At 36.5% G+C, this 21,950-nt stretch overlaps 3 protein-coding genes across 4 annotated transcripts; 2 read left to right on the plus strand and 1 right to left on the minus strand.

The window, feature by feature from the left end:
- Positions 1–4,059: 4,059 nt before the first annotated feature.
- On the plus strand, positions 4,060–5,905 carry LOC126758760 (putative Dol-P-Glc:Glc(2)Man(9)GlcNAc(2)-PP-Dol alpha-1,2-glucosyltransferase). Its single transcript, XM_050473138.1, has 5 exons — positions 4,060–4,372; positions 4,433–4,757; positions 4,818–4,960; positions 5,019–5,195; positions 5,259–5,905. Exons 1-5 carry the CDS (start codon positions 4,217–4,219, stop codon positions 5,808–5,810), a joined length of 1,353 nt encoding a protein of 450 aa, XP_050329095.1. The 5' UTR covers positions 4,060–4,216; the 3' UTR covers positions 5,811–5,905.
- A 448-nt stretch (positions 5,906–6,353) lies between these two features.
- Positions 6,354–14,326, minus strand: LOC126758753 (phosphatidylinositol 4-kinase alpha). The gene is made up of 11 exons (XM_050473128.1): positions 14,147–14,326; positions 13,854–14,067; positions 12,770–13,780; positions 11,707–12,202; positions 10,623–11,597; positions 9,753–10,555; positions 8,697–9,647; positions 7,711–8,627; positions 7,463–7,651; positions 7,162–7,408; positions 6,354–7,096 (listed from the first exon to the last, which is right to left on the minus strand). The coding sequence occupies exons 1-11, from the start codon at positions 14,228–14,230 to the stop codon at positions 6,711–6,713; spliced, it is 6,273 nt and encodes a 2,090-aa protein (XP_050329085.1). The 5' UTR covers positions 14,231–14,326; the 3' UTR covers positions 6,354–6,710.
- Positions 14,327–14,562: 236 nt separating this feature from the next.
- LOC126758758 (uncharacterized) lies at positions 14,563–19,744 on the plus strand. Of its 2 annotated transcripts, none has more exons than XM_050473136.1 (8): positions 14,563–15,120; positions 15,192–15,366; positions 15,427–15,556; positions 15,651–15,730; positions 15,791–15,880; positions 15,950–16,072; positions 16,139–16,653; positions 19,634–19,744. In XM_050473136.1, exons 1-7 carry the CDS (start codon positions 14,837–14,839, stop codon positions 16,643–16,645), a joined length of 1,389 nt encoding a protein of 462 aa, XP_050329093.1. In that variant the 5' UTR covers positions 14,563–14,836; the 3' UTR covers positions 16,646–16,653; positions 19,634–19,744. The 2 variants fall into 2 exon arrangements, with proteins under 2 accessions (XP_050329093.1, XP_050329094.1); XM_050473137.1 differs by having other exon boundaries at positions 15,198–15,366.
- The last annotated feature ends 2,206 nt before the right edge of the window (positions 19,745–21,950 follow it).

The following is a 21,950-nucleotide window of genomic DNA, read 5'->3' on the forward strand; positions in this document are numbered from 1 at the left end:
CTTTTCACCACAATGCAATTGAAATACCTTAATGTTTGTGTTAGTATATTTTCTTTCTTGCAATCTTTTCACAGCACTCGTTGTCAAGTGAATATTGCCATAGAAAAAAAATGCTAAAAGTATTAGTAGCAGTGTATAAACAATGAGTTGCACCACGAACTTGCGACATTAAGACAGGTGTTCTCTTACTTTTTAATTTTTCTGCATTGAAACATGATAAATTGACTTGTTTGTAGAAAGTGAGGGTGAGATATTGTCTATCTGGCAGATAAATTACTTGCTTATACTATCCGAATTATACATATGATCTTATAGTATTTCTTTACTTATTTCACTGGATTTGGTTTAAATTGCAAATCAAATTAAGAGCACAAGTCAGATGTTGGTCGAATCCTTATACAAAGAAATTATTTTTTTCCCGTTATTAAATTAGCACCGCTTTGATGTACAGATAGAAACATGTGTTTTACACTTAAATGACGTCAGTTGTATTATGATTGCTATTGTTCTTTTAACATTTTAACGATAGTTTTTACACTTACGGAACGGAACTTTACAGGAATTTTTATTTGTTTTTACCTCAAAAACATTAGAAAAAAATATGTATATTGGTATCTTTGCTCTTATCACTATATCCTTTCTGTGAATATTCATTTATTACTGTTAAAAACGAATACCGCCTCATATATTATTTGCACTCATCCCTTCCCGGCAATTTAAAATTTGGTAACAGCACTTTTATGCTCTTCACAATTAAAAAGTTTCTATACAAGAACTTGATTTTGATCGGAAAGGTCATTGTCGAGTCTGACAAATGATCGGCTCCTTGGCGAGAAAGGGATTAACTAATATATTGCCGATGTGTAAGCCTATATTTTTCTGTTTCAATTGTTTTAATTTTGCTGTTCACAATCTGCAGTTTACACTTATACGTATTTCAACCCCGTTATAAGGGTTTTCTAACAAACTAATTAATAAAAAAAAAAATAGGACTTATAGCATAGATAATTATGCTTTACCCTAACGAACAAAAGTAGTTAAATAAAATGTATAGCAAAAATGTTTAGACAGTTCATTGAACTGAACTGTCATAAAAATTTTAGTTCAAATTATACTAAAACTATGAAATTATATACACCCTTGATAAAAAAAAGTAAAAGTACTACAATGCAGTGAACAACCGTAACGAGTTCGAAATAGCTAAATATCAAAATGTAAATAATAGGTTAACATGTTTAGAGAACTAATTATAAAAAAAAATTATCTCAACCGGCCTATATCATGAGAAATACTGAGTTTAATAATTTAAAATTATATAGATACTTCTAAACGACAACGTTCATTGAACAAACCTATGGAGTCAAATAGGTATAAGATGTGGTTCCCCCTAATTTATATTTTCGCAACCTTTAGCCCTAATTAAAAAATGAAATGAGTGAATTCAAACACCTTTACTATCTAGCTAAAATCCAAAATTGTACTCCAAAGCATATCAAAATAATAATTTGAGATATACGGAAAAATTAATGAGTAGGTATCGAAATGTCACAAGAAACAAATGCGCAAAGCAACACGAAGAAGAACTGACATTTGCTTCAAGTTCTATCGTTTCGTCTCGTTTATACGCTTTCACTTTAATGCATTTAATGCAGTAACGATAGAAAGAATAAAATAGCGGAAATGAGAATGTATAGTAATGTCGTTCAATAAAAGAACAAAGAAATATGGTGAATGCGGTAATGCAGCAAAGGGGACTAGAAACGCACTTGACGATAGCAATGATGAGCAAATAAACTGGGAATGCAAGGTGCAACGAAGCTGTTGGGGAAAAAAACGGCAAAACTTCCATAATAAGCAATTATAAGATGCAAATAAATTCGGCACAAATTGTAATTTTAATATTCAAATTTTCTAAACACGCAAACGTATTGACAATCCGTATCCTGCAAATATACGACGCAATACTATATTTGTACATATTTTATGTTAACAGCGTAGCGATATCGAACGCACGATTTTTTTTTAGCAAAAATGTGTGGAGAAAGCAACAACTGAAAACAGCAGTAGTGGAATAAACAGATGAGAGCACACTAATAGCCGATTTGTAGTCTAGAAAAATTCTGTATATACCATTGCGGCACATTGCCTACAAAATTTTTCCGAATGAAACCGAAATAGTCATAAGGAAATTGCAATTTTCTAGCAAATTTTCTAACATTTTAAACAATTGGTTAAATAATTAGCACATCTTTACGTAAAATTATCACGATTCTTATTTTGCACATACAATCACTGAGAGCATTATCCCACACTGCCTTTTGAACGTTCACCAGTTTAATTTTAATAGAAAACTCATAATCCCAATTGGAGTAGCAGTTGGCAGCAACGACCCTTTACGCAAAACTGCTTCAACTAAGCATTCGACTCGTTTTAACGCACGTATTTCAAATGAAACTTTTATTTTGCACGTTCTCAACACGAAACTGAAACCTCTGTTGTCTCGCTTCTCGATGAGCAGCAGCGTGCCGAAAGCGACTGCAGAGTCGTTGACGTTGCGTATGCGCGTGTTCATGCTCGCATGCTCTTGGCTTTCTCATTTACTCCCTCTTCCTGGTGTAGGACTCAGTTTCAAGGATAGTCAAACATTTTTCTACATGACTTTAGCGCTTTTCCAGTGAAGCTGTATAGCGACAGACTCAGGCTGTCTCAATCTTTGTCTACCTAAACCCGCCTGCAACTATTCCTGCCCTGTGACTATTTTCACATAGTGAGGGAATTTTCTTTCAAATATCGTTAATTAATCATATACAATCTGAGCAAACATAAGTAAAAATCAAGCAAATACACATTGTCACATCATAAGACTTTTGATTAGCCATTGCACAGATTTTTAACTCTCATTAAAAGTTAGTATGAAACATACTAAAATCATATGCGTTGAAGCTAAACGCCACTGAAATTTCATAATGCACTCACGGAACCACAGAACCACTGCTTTTGTTGCGCTGACGACTATGGTTAGTTGGCTGGCTATTTGCCCGAATCGCGCTATCGCTGTTCACACACGTTCGCACAGGTATTCGGCAGTCACAGCACTTGATTCCTTGCCTTGCCTTTCCTTTGATTTTCTTCTTTTACGTTTTTTATTTTATTCTTGTTCGTTTTTGATGTTCGCACAATTTCCTTTTCTATTACACTTTTCTCCAGCCGTTTGCTCTTGTCTTATAATCCGCACACTATATAATTCACTTATATGTATTTTTTTATATAATATATTTAGATTTCTATAAAATTTCAGATTTTATGACATTTAAAAACCACACCTTACGTTAAAAATTCAAATGCACTTTGTGGAAAAATTTCGAGGGTTCAGAGAAGCAAAATACACTTTCGAAAACGAAAAACTCGCATTGAAAAAGTAAAAAAAAAAACTTTTTTTCCCCCTCACTCTTTCTTTTATACTTGTCAATTTTTTCAACTACCAATTACGGTTCTCTCCCCTTCGCTTACGACGACGATGACGATCCAACACTCGCCGTATTCCAAACGTTTTTTAGAGTACACGAAATTACTTTTAGATCACATCGATTAACGCAAATTCACCGATTTAATGTAACTTAGACAATTATTGAACGATATGCAGCGAATTTATATATTTAATGCAGAAAATTCCAGCGCCACACGCCGAGAAATCAAGAAACGACGACTCCTTTTTTCATCAATATGGCGGTGCAGTACTGCCAACTTGACAATCAGAATTTAGCGCGTTGCCAACTAGCTGCCATTTCGTCAACGAGCTGCCAACTTTTCTTATAGACTAATCCATATAAAATTTAAGTGTTTACTCAAGAACGACTATTATTCATAACGTTTTGTAATATACGCTCAAGATTAGAAATCGTACGTAAGGGTGTTAAAACAAGTTCGAATGTAAATATATATTAGATTATATATACATTTGTTAAAAATTTCGGATAGTGAACATTTTTGCCAAATTCAATTTACATTAGTATTTTCTATACCAATTTGATAAGCCAACTTTACATTTCCAACCCACTTCCAATTGTAGAGTTGGCAAAGCATTAGAACGGTTTTATGCATTCTGCTTTATAAGTACATTCGTAAACAAAACTATCTACTTGTCAGTGAATTTTCTTTTCCACCAACACTAATTTACAATCAATATTTGTTACTTGGGGATATTATAGTAGGCGAAATGCAAAAGCACTTCTGGCCGGTTTTATTGCCCATACTATTTTTAGCATATTCACTGCCTTTATTCCTGCGTGTCTATGCCACTGCACCCACGGTAATTGATGAGGAATTCCATTTGCGACAAGGTCTGCACTTCTGCAACAAACGCTTCGATGTGGTGCGTATGAAAGAGTTAAATGATTAAACTTTGTAATCACTAACCATTTTTAATTTATAGTGGGATCCTAAAATTACCACCTTCCCAGGCCTATATCTGGCGTCGCTGATACTCATACCATTCGGTGCTTGCTCAACATTGGGTTTACGTTGCATATCGCTAATAGCGGCTGCGCTAAATGTGTTACTGCTATATAAAATAAGACGCCGGTTGTTGGGTGGTGCACATGGGCAGCTTGCCGCATTAGATGCTTTCACTGTAGGTGCACTACCACCGCTATATTTCTTTAGTCATCTTTACTATACTGATACGTTATCGCTAACGACAATACTTCTATTCTACTACTACTGGCACAAAGAGTCACATCTGCAAGCTGCTGTCTTTGGTAGTGTTTAAATATTTTTGCGAATTTCTTCATATATTTTAATATCGAATTATTTTGCAGCTGCTGCTAGTGTTTTGATGCGGCAGACTAATGTGGTTTGGGTGGGTATGTGTTTCGGTATAACAGCACTAGATGTACTTACAGGAAATTATGCGCGTTCCAAAGGCATTAAAAGACAGCATGTGGAGTTACTGAATCCCAAGGTAGGTTTACTTGACTCCAATAGTAAATTTGGTTTTTAATTAGTACGTTACGCCTTAGACGCTTTTGGACATACTCACTTCATATCGGCTACTGGGACGCAGCATTTGGCAAATTTTACGTAAAGGCTGCTACTACCTAATCATAATACTGCCTTTTCTGTTTTTCGTGTTTCTCAATGGTTCCATTGTTATTGGCGATAAGCGGGCGCATGAAGCGACCATACATGTACCGCAGGTATGCATTATATACATTTATTCCAAAGTGCTTATAGCTTTAAAATGTATTGTGTTTTCTCAGTTATTTTATTTCAGCATTTTTGCTTTGTTTTTCGGCGTCTCCAATACGCTGCATGAATTGCGTCCGACACTACATTGGCTATCGCGTGACAAATTGATCGTGCTCTTCCTGCTTGGCACAGGCATTCTAGCCGTTAAATGGAATACACTCATACATCCATATTTGCTGGCAGACAATCGTCATTACATATTTTACATATGGAATCGTTTCTATGGACGTTATGAATGGTTCAAATACGCCATGGTACCCGTTTATGTATTTGCCTTGGCGCTGTTACATTCAGGTCTACGGCATATGCGCACAAGCTTCAAATTGATGTTTTGGATAGCTGTTTTTCTGGTGCTATGTTTTCAGCGCTTGCTCGAACTGCGATACTTTCTCATTCCATTCGTACTTTATCGCCTGCACACACAGCCGCTTATTAAAAGCCGTTGGGCAGAGTGGTTGGAACTGGGCTGCTATGTGGTGCTCAATGCGCTCACATTCTATATATTTTTTACCAGAGAAATCAGATGGGAAAATTTCAAGGAGCCACAACGCATTATTTGGTAAACAAGAAACGTCGAATCAAATAGTCTGAATTGAAATATGGTAAATAAACTATTCGTAACTGTTGAAACATGTTGTGGAGCATTACAAGTACGTAATCAGCACTTTTTTCCATTATTTGTATATACTATTACATATGTATATTTTATTGCATACAGTAGTGAGCGAATAGTGTGCATAAACGCGGTTTTTGTGTATGTTGTGTATTTTTATTGATTAGAAAAAAATGCATATGTTTGTGGTCGCTAAAATAATAAATATCGCTGGATCGGGTATATTTTAGCTTTTGATACAACACGCGATTATTAAGCAGTATATCCGTAATTTATTAAGTTTGCTACCAGACTACTATAGCATATAAAAGCTATACCAACTGATCGATCAAAATCAAGTTCTTGTATAGCAAATTGTAGCTGTGAAGACTATCATAGCTTCGGTCAAACAAAGTAATTTTTTTTGTTTTGTTTATAAAAAAAAATCAATTATTTTTTGAGTTAAATTTTAATTTTTTACTACATTTATTTGTGGTTAATTTATAATATGTAATTTTATAATTTTTGAACATGTTGCTAAGCAGTAACACCACAATTATTTATTTTTCAAATACATGCAATGACATATGCTGTTTTAATATTAGTTTGAAACAAGAATATATCATATTTAACAAAACATTCTTGATCACACGAAAATCACTAAAAATTAGCATCATTTTAATAGTCGTACACTTAAAATCTAGAAATAACAAATTAGTGCAAAAAATCTCCAACAATTTTAGAGGTGAAAATAAGCGAATAACAGTGTAGAGAGCACACACATGAGAGAAACACCTTCCTAACTTTTCATACATTTTTAAACTGACACGCTTACATACACTTTCTACCGCACACACCATTCCACCGTCGTTTAATATGGTATCTGGTTTTGATAATACTGTATCATATCGTAAGTACGTGTGCGGAAGTTCTGATATGAATTCCGAATAACCGCCAACATATGCGCCGCAGCCTCCTTATTATTCTTGGTTGCTACAAAACGTTGCTTCAGCAAATTTATAGTCTGACCGCGGAAGCAGGGCAAACCAGTGTCCAGCATTAGCGAGACCAGCGAAACAATCGCATCCTGATAGGGCCGCACAGCGAGGAAGGCTTGCACGCACAACTCACAGAACCATTTGAAGGCAGGCGCTTCCATCTTGCCACCCATAATCATAACCATTTCGTCGGTGAGTTTCATGTCGGGTTCGAAACCAATATTTCCACCGGGCGAGGACTCGAACATAAATCCGAAATCTGTTAGTGAAAAGACGAGATCATAAATATATTATATATAAAGTGTGTGCTTATGAACCACGCACCGATGTGTATGACATGGCCATCCTTGTCAATCATAATATTGCCGTTATGCCGATCTTTGATCTGTAGCAAGTAACCGATTAGCGAGTATGCTGCCATGGATTTAACAAAGTTGGCACGCGCTGCTTGAAACTCTTTGGAGCTTTCATCACCGTATTGATGTAGGAAATACTCGTAGAGCCCGGAGTCGGTTTGGCGTCCAAGTTGATCACGTGATTTAGCATTTGGCACACATTCAATGACACCGCACTGAAAATTACTTCAATATATTGGTTTTCTGTTTAAAATAAAAACAATACTTACACCGGGCGCTGTAGCCACGACGCGATATGGAAAGAGAAACGGCTCTAAACCGACTTGTTGGAATATATTTTTGAAAATTGTTATAACCTGTAGCGCTAATATATCTTGACGCACATCATCGCCCACTTTGAAAATCGCCGCTTGCCACGACTCAACGCCCAGCGTCGTCTTGGCGTCTTCCTGCGAGTTCTGTAACCAAGCAAATTGTGTTATTTCACAATAGTTCGAAAGAAAATTAAAATACTTGCCGGATTGTTAGACACCTCCATGGCGCGTGTCTCCAACTCTGTTATGCCACAGCGATAGACACGGAAACGAGCCAGGTATGGCGCTTTTGCAGCGCTCTGCATGGGCGTGCCGCTGTTATAGTCAATGTCCAGCACCATAGCTTCCGGATTCGAGGGTAAATAGCAGCCTGGTTGTACTTGTATACGTTTCAGAGCCGCCAAGCAGGCATTTTTACGTTCAATACCCTTCGGGAAGGAACGTATTTCACCCGAAACTGCTGTGATCTTGCCGAAGAAATCGAATTCGCGCTCGTAGAAACGTTTGGCAGCGCCAGAGAAAGAAGAAATTATATTCTGTGACAACGCCTCCAAACAGTCAAACAAATTTGGATCCCTATGCTGTTGGTCCTCATCCATAAACATATTGGTTTGCATGTTCCATATGAGTTGATGCGCCACAATTTGAGAACGCTTCGAAATGTTCTTAATGAACTCTGCAACATAACCCATGGTGTCGTGCCGCAATGCCTGCACCAACTGTGGAATATACGGCAATACCGATTCAGCTTGGTAGGAGCTGAGCGTCTTGACGGCGTACTGTGCGGTGAGCGGATGTGATGGGTATTGACGTGAGAAGTAGGAAAGTGCTTGTATGGGGTTGACAGGAGCCCAGGAAAGTATATAAACCAGATCTGGACTTTCGTGTAGCAGATTCTTCGTGTTGCACAAATACTTGAGTGCCTCTGGAATGTGGCTAACCGCGATGGGATCGGCGCATACCAAACGAGAGACCTCCTCTTCAATAGAATCGGCGCTTTTGATTCGCAACGGCAGAAAAACGGCCAAAGCTGGGTTGTAGGTCCAAGCAAGGCGTGCGTAATCGCGCCACAAGTTGGGTTTGGAGGGACGTGCACGCCATTCATTCACCTGCTCTTCACCTGTGTAGGAAAATACGAAGAATGTGTTAAAATTCCAAGCACAAATCTGGCTCCGAGCGAGGGACTTACCGGGTATGGCCAAGTCAGGGAGACTAATCGGATTATACCATGTTATGAGGAATTCCAGCTCGACTGCCAGTAATTCCAAAATCAAATTACGCTTCTTCATATAGTCCTTGTCGTACGAGTCCTTTTGATACGGCAGTCGTTTCGAGCGATTCGATCGTTTCGATAGCGTAGATGTGGAGTGCGGTATTGTGTTGTACCAGCCGCCAGTGCCACCAGTCGACATCGAACGCGCAACATCACCAGCACTAATTAGCGATGCCGTCTCCACATTCTGCTTCACGGAGAGCATTTGCGTCGACGCCACCGCTGTTATATCGTATTCGCCAACCTCCGAGGTGACCAAATGTTTCTTCTCACTGCGCATCGTCTGCCAGAATTTCAACAGTATCAGAATGTCATCCAACAATTGCTCCTTACTCTGGTTGGGACATGTGGGCGGACCACAGAAATAGTCCAATGCATTGCTATATATGCGCTCACGTAATATGTTGCGCGCCAGCGAACGCGGTATTGTATTGCCTTGCAGTAGCGAGAGACCGCATTGCAGAAGCTTAAAACGACAACCGACCGTTGATACTTGGCGATTCTGTTTCGAATTTTTCGAAATAGGCAGACAACGATGCAGCAGCAGACAAAACATTTCCACCTTGTCGCGATTACAATACTTGGCGGTGTCCACCATTTCGGAGAGCAACTGCAGCCAAATGAGATGTGGCGCTATTTGAATGGGCTTAGAGACCAGCTTACAGCCGTCGTAGGCGGCTAATGGTATGGTGGTCTCTACCTCGTCAGAGAAGAGGCCCAACTTTTTTTCGAAAGTCGTTTGCCAGGCGCTAACCATCTCTTGGATAAAGCAGAGCTCCAGATCTTGGCGTGCCGTCAACACCCACTGCCAGCACTCCACAGCCGTTTCTACGGCATATTCGGTGAATAATTCAACTTGTGAGGTGGCTAAAAGCAATCGACCGAAAGAAAAACAGAAATAAGAGTTTATTGGAGAAAAGTGTTTATAAGATATCTATAATTCCTGCAATTTATGCTTGAACCTCGACTCACCCACTGCATGCAACAGCTTTCGGTTCACATCGGAGCAGATAATCAAGTAGGCGGTGGCACGCCACAAGGCGCCACGGTGACTTGCGTCACTCTTCTCCGCACACGCGTCCCATACATCCTTCACTAAGCGGTCAGCTAAGCCCGCCTTTTCTTCCTCACTTAGCACCGACAACATGCCAGAAATTTCACCAGCGTATTTGCTGCGCAGACACAACACGGACACGAAGCGCGGCGTATTGCTATTTACGCAATTTGGACGCTTACTAATCGATGGCAAAGCATTTGGATACAACGTATTGCTGCTGACTACCGAATCGAAGGCCAAAGCTAGACCACTGTGGTGCGCCAGTACCTGTGTGGGTATCTGATTGGGGTACTCTTGCAGGTGCGAGCGTGTGGAACGCGGTGCCCATTTCATGGCTTCATTAACGATACCTTGACAGCGATCGGCAAAGTCCTTCAGGCGGCTTTCGCGTGCAGGCAATGAGTCCATAAGTTGCAAGGTGTAAGGCGTAGATACGACGCGCAGCGTAGGTGTCTCTTCGTTCGGGTCGAGCGTAAGCGAGAATGCAAGCAATTGCAGAATATCCAACATGCACCAGAGCACGCGACGATTCCATAGCAAATGTGGAAACTTATCGACTAACTGTGATAGATACTGATCGGCAACCAACTGGATTTGCTTGTGGATGTGATTGAAGTAGACCAGCAATAGCATTGCCTGTGATTCCAATACCTTTTCGCGGATCTCGTCATGTGCGAAAAGCACATTGCGGAATTTCTCAAAGACTTGATCGGCAACACTATGAAGGAATGGAAAAATGAATGGAAGCTCTCCGCTTGGGCACTATTGGTTGATTGGCAACTTACCACTTCACGCATTGCCAAATTCCAGATTTATCCTTTTGCAACGCATTATCGCAAAGATAGCTCAAAATCGGCTCCAAACTGGGTTCTTCTGAATTTTCCACTCGCAAAGTCTCCAACCAATACACACTCAAGAGATAAGTGCATTGCGCAAAGGTCAACTTGTTGATCGAAGCGGTAACATCGGCCGTTGGATGTTCCAGCAGGAGGAGTATTTGGCTACGTAATTCATTCAAACTCACCGAATCGCTTTTAATCGCCGACGTATAGTTCAATTCACGCATGTCGGATTTGTGTGTCGTCTGCGAGATGAGTAAGGGCGATTTGGCTGCAATCTGTTGCACTCCTTGATACCAATCGGCTGGCCAGAGACGAGCATTTGTAAAGCCCATGACCACACAATACACCCAGAAATCCTTGAATAGCTTATGCAAACGCAAACGTGGATTCTTAATCGGCGGTAGGCGACGCACCAGCACCGCAATTACTGGTATTAGCATACCTAAATTGCCGGCACTGGAGCTGGCCTTCTGCGCACCTGGTGTATTGTTGTCATAGGAGCGCTCGCCCTCCAGACCGATCTGCACAAAGAGTTCGAGCAGTTTGCCCAATAATTCGAGCATCTCCGAGTCACCCTGTATATTGGCAGCAATATTACCCAAAGCATTGACCACTGCATCCGACACGTTATTGAATTGTTTGCGATGTTCCTGATCCGACGTGTAGGCCAACGATGCCGACTGCACTGTGATGCGCGAAAACATTTTCATAATCTCTTCAAAAACATGCGGTTCACACTGAGAGATAATCATGCATCCCAATTGATCGACGATTAGCGCATTCTGCTCGGATGGTACCTTACAGAAGCGTTGAATGAAGAATTGCAAGATATTCTGCGTGGTTTTCGAAGTGTCCTTGAGCGTAACGGCAACATGACCGAGCATCACAATAATATTGAGGCTTACCAAAGTAGATTCACTAAGAGAGCGAATATAGAAAGGAATGTGTGGGTCGAGAAAAGTTATATTTATTTGTTGAGAGCGAAAATATTGAAGTCCTTGCCAATCTTACATATAACAGTACTTACGATTCGTGTTTCTCTGCTGTGAACAACCGATTCGAGAGGTTAGCCACCAAAGCCGGCACACAGTACTGATCCAACGTGTGCGCAGAACGTAATGCAATGCTCAAATTTTCAATTGCCGCATCGCGCAATGCCTCGAAGGCTGCCTGACCCGAGCGCATGCCCGCATGTTTCTGATTTTCACCATAAATATCCACCGTCGAACGCGATTCGCTATTCTGCACCACGATCTTGAAAGGCGCCAACTTTTCCTTCTCCTTTTTCTGCAGCGCCAGCGTTTGCTGCGAATAAGCATGCAGTTTGGCCAATATAGGACTTGGGTCGACAAGGAAGTCGCGCAAATACGATATGGATGTGCCGGCAATGTTGGGGAATTTTTGCGCTAACTTGCCAAGACCCTCGAGACAAACCATCAGCAATGGCATGTGGTCTAAGACAATCTTATGACTCAGCACAGAGTTGAGCTTCTGTGACAGTCGACCGCAAAGCTTGTCGGCCTCTAAAAAGGAGGAATCGAATGTCAATTTAAGTTGGGTTGTGGCGTTAAATTGTATATAAAAAAGTAAAACGCAAAAATAGGCGAAAATAACGGTATAAACTGCATTCAAAACGTAAAAATATATTGGAGAGGAAAGGTAAAAAATGTGGCATAATATGTCCAACTCCTGTTTACTACAAGTTTGGCATGAAAATGAAAGTTTATTAAAATATGCATAATTAAATTAGTATTTGATGGATTTCTTCTCATTTCTCTCGAGAAATAACATATGAGCATGCGCCGAACCATGTAAAAAGTGGGTTCGTAACAAAACAAAAGCTTTAAAAAATTAACAACCTTTCTTCAATAAAATTTTTAAACCCAACTGCAATGAAGGTACATTGTACTCCTCATCAACTGAAAAGAATAATTCAAATTAAATAAAAAAAACGTAAATTCAGTACCCGGTATGTAATTATGCTAATCTAATTTACAACTATATATGTATGTATGTGTGTATGTGTGTTTCTGTGTTAAAATGCAAGAGAAAAGAAAATGATTTTTCACTTTAAACAGCAAATCACCTACCCGTTTCATCGCGTATAGCCCAGACCAGCAGATCGACGCAGGCGGCATTTGCCATTACGTTCACCTTGTATTTATTCACCACCGGTATGCCGTTCTCTTCGCGCTTCTCCTTCTCTTGATCTTGCTGCTTATTTGCCAGCTCCGTTTGTCCATTTAAAAATAGACGTTTCACAAATTCCTGCACGTCCTTCGTAAATGGTGTTGGCAAATCGATTTGGTGTTGTAAAAGTTCACGTAGCAGCGTCACTAATACCAAATTCAGCGTCTCCGAAAAGCTTTTGTAGCAATAGCCCTTTATTTGATGCAGAGCAAATATATCGCTCGCCTGCTCATCCAAGTGCTCCAGTGTCTCTTTGGTGAGTAATTTCTTGGCTACTGCGAAGATGGTCTGTAGATGCTGAATGGGAAATGGTGGCACAGTGAGTGACTTCTTAGTTTTAATTGGCGTCTCACAGGCGCGCATATTGGGGAATTGATTAAAACTGGAACCGGTCTTGGTGAAGAAATGAGTGCGCGGATCATATGGCACAGAGAAATACGTTTGTAAATGTGGTCGTTGCTTAATTCCATTAATCATTTGCAATTGACGCATGCGCAGCTCGTTGGAGTCTTGACTCAAGCTACCAGACATGGAACGTGGTATGATAGGGCGAAATTGTGAGAAGCAAGCAATGCGTTCGCTGGAGCTGAAACTGCCACCATCACGCATGTTCTGTTTAACCACCGGCATTTCTTCACGTGGATATATGCGACACAATAAAGACGGATCTTGGCTTGCATATCGGCCCATAGAACGCGCCAAACCAAATAGTAATGGTACAGTTGCTTTGCATAGTATTATGGGTGGTGGCGCAGAGCTGCTATCCTTACTAGATTTGATAATATTTGCCAAAGCACTAAGTGTCTCCACTTGATTGAGTATGATCTCTTCGCGTAGATCGGGGCATTTTGAAGCTATATCGGAAAGTAAAGTATTCAAACAAAAGCTGAACTTTTCTGCCGATGGTATACCTATTGACAAAATATAGCAACCCAATTGAAAATAAAGTATCTGGGACAAATATTCACTTACAAAAACACTTACGATCGATTTTGCTCCACTTTGCATCATCTACCCAAACTGCTTTTGGCAAGCACTTCGCCAGACGTAGTAAATATGGTACAATGCGCTGCTCATGCTGACACCCACTTTCTAGGAAATAAATACCCAACGCAATGACCGCATCTTGCGCTTTAGCATCGAGACAAAAAACGCCAGCGGCATTTTCTTGTGGACAATAGCGGAAAAGCGATTGCACCTACACACAATTAAAAATATGAGTCAAAGGTGAAAAGTCGATTTTGTGATATGAGTTGACCGTGAAAATCAATTTTTACCTTGTCCCACGGTGTTGGCTCTATACGCGCCAATACGCGAGCCAAACTCTGTACGGTGCGTTGATAGGAAAACGCGTCCGTCATTTCAGCGCGCTCTAATCAAACAATTTAAGATGTTTTATATAAAATTTCTACAATATTCCGCGATTTTCACTTTCCACTATTAGTAAGAAGGTCCAGTAGTTGATGTTGTCATAGATTACTCACAAGCAAGGTGACCAGAATATATGACATTGAAAATACCGAAAACAGCCGTAGTAAAGGTATAAAGACTAAGTAGTATTTTTTTTTTTTAATTATTACTGAAAACTATATAAAATGTATTCGGTAAAAGATCTTCTAGTTTTTCCTAAAATATTATTTTCTTTAAAAATTTAAACTGCTCTCAATTTTTTTTCAATTTTGGTAACTCAAAAAGTCTGCTTACGAATGAGCATATCAAAATCTAAACCATAATAAAGCAAGAGAAATACGTCAACAACGCGATTGATAAGCAACAGCTGTTACAACAGGGTATGTCATATGAAAATTTTCGGCAACGATGCTATTGGAAAATTCCAACAACAAACGTGACAAAGATGTGATTGACATTGACAGTTCGTTTTGTACGCATATTTGACGACTTATAAAATCCGTGTACATTAGGAATTTAGTTTTCATTCTAAATTGATATAAAGAAAAATAGCGGTGATGCCTGGTAATTCATGTTCAGTGTGTAAAAGTAGCTGGAATAATGCCGTTTCAATGTTCTCGCCTCCACGCGATGAGTATATGAGAAGTAAATGGGAAGTAGCGATTGGCGTCAAGTTAACACAAAGTTCAAGATTGTGCTCCAAACACTTCTGTGCAAACGATTTCACATCGGCAAACCCAAAAAGAGCCCGATTACAATCAGACGCAGTGCCCTCGTTGAATTTATCGGGAGCAGGCGTTGAAAGGAGTGAACCGCAAGAATGTTTAAGCGCCATAGACAGGTGAACAAACTATTTAAAAATGTTTGGAACAAAAGTAATTAACAAATCAATAAAAAAAAAACAATACAAAGTTATAGGAAAAACCGAGCCTCTATGGAACAACTCTTATTCTTTGTAAACTTTGCAAATAAGCATCCGAAGATACTAACATCGAAGTTCGGCACTGTAAGTCACTTATGGGAAGGATTGGCGAGAAATTTGAATTCAATGGATGGCGCTTGTCGTTCAGCCGATAAATGGAAGGAGGTGAGTAATTGGTTATATGCATGTGTAATAAACTTAAATCGATAAATACCACTCTTTCAGAGTATGAGTACTTGGCGGAGTCAACTAAGGTGTCGGGCACGCCGAGGCAAAAGTAGCGGGGTTCCACAATTCGATGAATTCGCTTTATTGAACTTCGGACAGCGCTCACTAAATGAGGAAGTGAATTTAGGTACACTTATCCGTATAGGAATACCATTTGAACACCCATTGTTAAGGGAACTTTTACAAAGCTTTTTTTCTTCTCTTTGAAAATGGAAACATAGCAATTAATTCCACCAACAATGATGCTGTTGCTGAAGGCGTTGGCGCAAAAAACATGGTGAACAAAGCAGACAATATTAAAGTGAGCTATAACTTAAAAATGTTTACACCTTTGATAAAAATTTCTTCTCCATGTTTAAAGGGCGTACTGAAAACGGAATTAATCAAGATCAAAAAAGAAATTGATAGCTCTGAAGATGACCATAGTCGTCAAGAAGACTCTCAAGCTGAGGTACGCATTCTTCTAATTACAAACATATTTGCGATGAAAACGATTATTAAAATGACAAATGTTCTTTAGGTCGCACATAGTTTTGAGGAAACATTAGATACCAAACATGACATTGTACTTTCGGAGGACAGTAACCCAACGTACGAGGCGAATCACTCTAACACAGAAGATATTCCAGCATTGGGTTTTCCGGTATATTTATAACATATGTATATATTTAATTAAATGCATTTAAAAATATTTTCTTCTCTTGCTTAGGACACTTCGCGCTCTGAAATATTTGTTATTCCCCGCCAAAAAGTGACTAAAGAAACAGAAAAGGCAAAAATATTTATTATTCCGCGCACATCAACTGAAAACAATACACCTACAACAACCGATAATGTTCAAAGAAAAATTATACAGCTCGGTCAATCAAGTGTTTCAAAAAACACAGAGGGTAGCTCACAAGGAATTATTATTTTGCCGCCACATTCAAATACCTCAAATATATCTTCCAGCTTAGAAGTTTTGCCAAGTTTGGAAAACAAGCACACGTCTGCCACACAGTCGGTAGCCGGAAATACAACAAATGCTCCGAAAAAACGAAAATCGGCAACACTCAGTGATATGTATGAAACCCTCTTGGAGAGTATGAAAAGACGTGACCAGCGAGAAGAACAATTCATTACTGTGATGCAAGGATTAACCGACGCTGTGACAAAAATGGCTGATAACGTAAAGCGACTAGAGGAGGTCTTGACGTTCTGTGCAAATGATTCATAAGGAACAAGGTATTTCGAATAATTTCATTTATTTATCACTTTGATCACATCGTCGCCTTAGATGGCTGATATTGAAAGCATCTTCCAACATTGCACGTAAAAGTAATAGGATTTCTTTTAACATCCTTTATTTAAAAATTCAAACCAGCGAAACCTTTCAATTGATTCAGTTTTGTTTACTATTTTGTTTCGTTGAACATAAAGGAGGGTGTAGACGTTGCCTAGTATACTTTTTACTTAATACTTTCGTAATATATATTTAAATTCCGACATAAGTGAATTTGTTTTTACGTAAGTAACCACACTTTTAAAAAAGTTGTAAAATTATATATACAGGAAATTGTATATATAAAGTACAGAAAAAAAATACTTACTTACGCTTAGAGAAAAATTGTTTAACCCATCCTGCTCTGTCATTTCCAATGACAGTTGACGCTTTCAGAATGTTACGTCTCTACTACTTAATATGCGTATGCTATTAGAGCATATAGCATATAGTTTATCCCTTATCCTCCCATATAAAGCCTTAATACAAAACGCTTATTTAACCAATAAATAATGTGTATATATTGATATTTTTATTGATTTCATATTTTGCACAGTGACTCATAACTTTCGACCCATTTCATTAATTATTCAATCCTTGTTCCAATGTATGTATGCCTGTATCCTTTTTACTTAAACAATCGAACATTTATTAATTAATCTGGCATCTCTTTTTTATTTCAAGTAATCCTTTACTTTAATAGACTTTAATTTCTCATACGAATTGTCGGTTGTTAAGGAATTCTTATTGTTTTCACAAAAAACTTAAATGCAATTTCTTCAAATAGTTTTTAAAAATAACAGTTAATCAAGTGTTCAGTTGCATAACTTATTTACGGTTTACAACTTACATAAATACATGTATGTACCGTGTATTAGAGTTATTATTGCCGCATCAACGCATTCACGTACAATGCCAACACATACCTACAACATACAATGTATGTATGTATAATTATTGCACCTGCATACATGCAATATGTGTTTTTATCTGCATTCATTTTGTATCTCGTATATAGAGTGTTAGAATTTAAATTTAAACAATTTCATATACTTATTTAATTTAAACTTGACAATTAATAATTGCTTCAATAATGTACGCTATAACATATGGCATTTGTGTTATTTTTTTGTTTTTGCCACTAACATTTATTATTAGCATGAATGGAAATTAAGTAGGAAGCAGGGAAGGCCATGTCAATTGTTGTATGTGTGTATGTAGCTTTTATTGTGAAAAATTTCTTTTCATCTTTCGGTTTAGTTGCATTACTTTCCTATTAGGCGTCGGATTTTTAGAAAAAGTTGCTTGGAAGGGTCAGCTGATAACACATTTAAATTACTAAATAACTCATTGACTGAGGAGATTCATCTTACAATTTTTCTTCAGCGTTTTTCTTTTACTTATTTACTGAATTTACTAATGTGTATCAACATATGTATGTATGTAGTTTTTTCTTTGCAATACGTAGAAATATAGTATGTGTTTCATATATGCATTTATGTATGTATCATGTACGTACGTATGCATGTGTTTTTCATAATTTAATTTTGTTTATTATTATTTTACTAATTGATTTTCCGGTGCTGTTGTCTTTTGTCGGTTTGTTTTCGTTTTTTCGTATTTATTAACTTTTTTGGTAAAATCATTTGACTGCTGAAAAATTTTCCACAACAAACAAACAAACGGCGCTTTGACTTCCGTTACTGCTGTCGCACACGCGTTGCCAACTATGTGTATACATGCAGTGTACTTGGCGCTGCCAGCAAACAATGTTGCTAGACAGTGGTGTCTGCTTTTTATTTTATTATTATTACTTTTTGTTTTTGCACATGTGTTCCCATTTTGCTTTTGTTTAATTTTACTTGTCAACTTTAATAAATTTACATACATCGCTAAGTCACTTATACATATGTATATACTTCTGCCTGATATTTCATTACGTTTTGTAAAGCGTGTGTGTATTTGACTAATTTTACTATAGAAATGTCTTACTTGTCTGCACTTGGTTTTTGTTTGTGTGTTTGTTGCTAATATATAGCGCTAAATTTAATTTTTTTGTTTGTTTATGTTTTAGTTTTCCATTTTTTTACTCATATTACTGCTAAGTAAATGGATTTTCTAGTTACCACACAGTTTGCTACATGATTTTATTTGTTTCTATAATTTTTGTTGTTTTGTTTTGTTTAGACTTTTAAGTCTGTATACCTTGTTTACTTTGGAATCCCTAAAACAAGCTTAAAACTAACTAATCATGTGCAGCCGATCAGCTGTCTCCTCAAATGTCACTTGCAGAATTTGTTTTTTTTTTGTATTAATTTTCTAATATTATTTATTACATGCTTACATTCATTTTTCATATGCACTATTATTTTAAATTTTTATGTTATCAGGACAATAATCCTATACACATATTCTACTACGTCCATTAATATAGTTTTTATTATTTCATTTAAATTTTGCTGTTACATATTTATCTCTCGTCTACACCATAATAATTACACGTACATATAGTATGTATGTATGATTTCTGTTGCTTTGATGATTGGTTAGGTATTGCATTATATGTATGTTTGAGTCTATACTGTATATATGTATATATGCATGTATATAGGTTTGCCGTACTTATATATTTACGGGCATGCCAGTTGCTTAAATAATGTTTGATAATATCTTTTAGTGCTTGTTTCGTAGACCAATTAAGACTAAAATATGTCCTTGCATTTCCCTCTGCCAGCAAGTCTAAAATTTTATGCGTGAAGTAGCAGAAATTAGCAAACTATTAAAAAACTTTACAAGCATTACCAAAATAATTTAAAAAAATGTTAATATTTCAATCACACCCTAATAATACAACCAACTCAATATTTCTATTTTTGAATTTTCGTATTTACGATTATGAAAATATGTTAAAAATAAATTAAGAAATTATTTTATTATTTACAGCCACACAACAAACGAACATCCTTAATATTACATATATTTAAAATATATAACTGCAATAAACTGTGAATTATAATCAGAAGTCTAAATAAAATAACATAATTCAACTTAAAATTGCATTTTATTTCATTCATATACACATCCGCTCAAGTTTTTAATTTAACGCCTAAAAGCATGCAACGGCACACACCTGCACGTGTTTGTCTGCATCCGATAGGTGTCGCGCGCGACGGTCATCCGGTGCCTAAAAGTATGCAACAGATACGCCGCCCGAAAAGTGCCGGCCACCTTCTGCACGGTTCTGCGCGCCTGGTGCATTGAGCTGGTCGCACTGTGCGCCACAAAAATTTCAGCCGCGCACTTAAGCCGGACTCCATGTCATGCGTCATACATAAAAAACTTTAGAATTTTGTCAAAATGCAATGTAGGTAATTTTGCACGTATTTTTAAGCAAAATTAAACAAATATGAAAAAAATTAATAAAAATTTGAAAAAAATATAGAAATTTAAAAAGAAATTCAAAAAATAATTAAAATTTATAAAAAACTGAAAAAATTAAAAATATTTAGAAAAATAAAAAAAAATTATTAAAATTTGAAAAAAAAAATTTATAAAAACTGAAAAAAATTCAAAAATACAAAAATTTTAAATTTAAAAAAATTAAAAAAAACTTTAAAAAATTAAAAAAAAACTTTAAAAAATTAAAAAAAAATTAAAAAAAATTTCAAAAAAATTAGAAAAAAACTTTAAAAAATTTAAAAAAAATTTAAAAAAAATTTTAAAAAAATTTAAAACAAATTTAAAAAAAATTTAGAAATTTAAAATTTTTTTTTTAAATTTTTAAATAAAATAAAAACACCTTATTATTAAAAACCCAGTTATGTAATAAAATAAACACAAAAAATATAATTTTTGTTTTTTTCTACTATTTTGTTTTCATAGCGCACATTTATTTAAATGTTTGTAGTTTGTGTACAATTATTGTAAGTGTGTGTGTGTATGTTAATGTTTAGTAAATATGTTAAAAATTTGTTAGTCGAAGGTAAAATTTATAACTTTTATGCATACAAATATTTACAAAATAATATTAATTACATATGATTTATTTTTTTATAAATTCTTATAAACTTTAATAGCGAAATAGCGTTGCCAAGTGCTTGGGAAACTAATAAGGATTATTCTGCATATTTTATGCATAATTTTAATTGTCAAAATTATAATTTTTTCAATTTAATTTTTTTTGGCGTTGCTTTGCTTGAAACGGCGTACATACATATACATATGTATATACATATAAACTAATAATGTACAATAAATTATATGTTTGGTGAAATTTCATTTCCGTAAACAAAAAGTATAAACAAATCAAGTGTAAGTATTCAACGACTAACCTAACCTAAAACGATTTCAAATATTTTAAAATCAAAATTTAACGTACATAAACAAAGAAGAGTGTATAATATATATAATAGCATAAACGAGTATATCTTGTATGTATGTATGCGTCATTTGTAATTATTTATGTTTAAATAGCGCAAAAGTGTGGAAATATTTGATATTTAGCACTTGAGTCGCCACAACATTTCGGCTGAGAGCGTGTGAGAGTGTTGGAAATAAGATTATCCATTAAAATTATACATAATTTAACATAATTAACTGCATTAAAAAACTATTATATAATACATACTTATATAATACATATGAACAGCCGCGTTTAATGCATACAAATGTATTTTGTCTCTTCATTTTAAAACTAATTAATTACTTATAATTACAAATAAGTGTATGGAAATAAATCTACATTTCTCATGTTGCTGTTGTTGTCTTAAGCTATAATGTTGTGTTGCTTGACAAACTTAAAAGTAAAATTAAACATAAAGTGTATGAAAATATCGCCAGCACTTGAAAATTACTTACAAAAATCGACTACATTTTCATAATTCAGGGATTTGCACAAAATTTTAGACCTGCTGGGCCTTACACACTTGCGCTTCGTTATGATGAGTTTTTGGGTTTTTGTTGTAAAAATATGTTTTTGAGTCCGTTTTTTATATTCTTGTCTACTGTTATACTTTGTGCTTATCTACGGTTTTTTATATTTATTTTCGCTACTGATTTTCTTCACTTTCCGCTTTCCAGTTTAGTTTTTTATATTGTGTTAAATTTTACGGCATTTAAAATTTTGATTCTCAAATTTATTGTTTGCAAACAGTTGTTTTGAAAAGAAAAGCTGCATATGTCTATATATGTATGTATATTTCAAAGGAGAAGCTACACAAGTTGCAGTGATTCAAAAAGTAAAAAAAAAATATTTTTCTTT

This window comes from Bactrocera neohumeralis, chromosome 5 (genome assembly GCF_024586455.1).
Source record: "Bactrocera neohumeralis isolate Rockhampton chromosome 5, APGP_CSIRO_Bneo_wtdbg2-racon-allhic-juicebox.fasta_v2, whole genome shotgun sequence".
Classification (NCBI taxonomy): Eukaryota; Metazoa; Arthropoda; class Insecta; order Diptera; family Tephritidae; genus Bactrocera; species Bactrocera neohumeralis.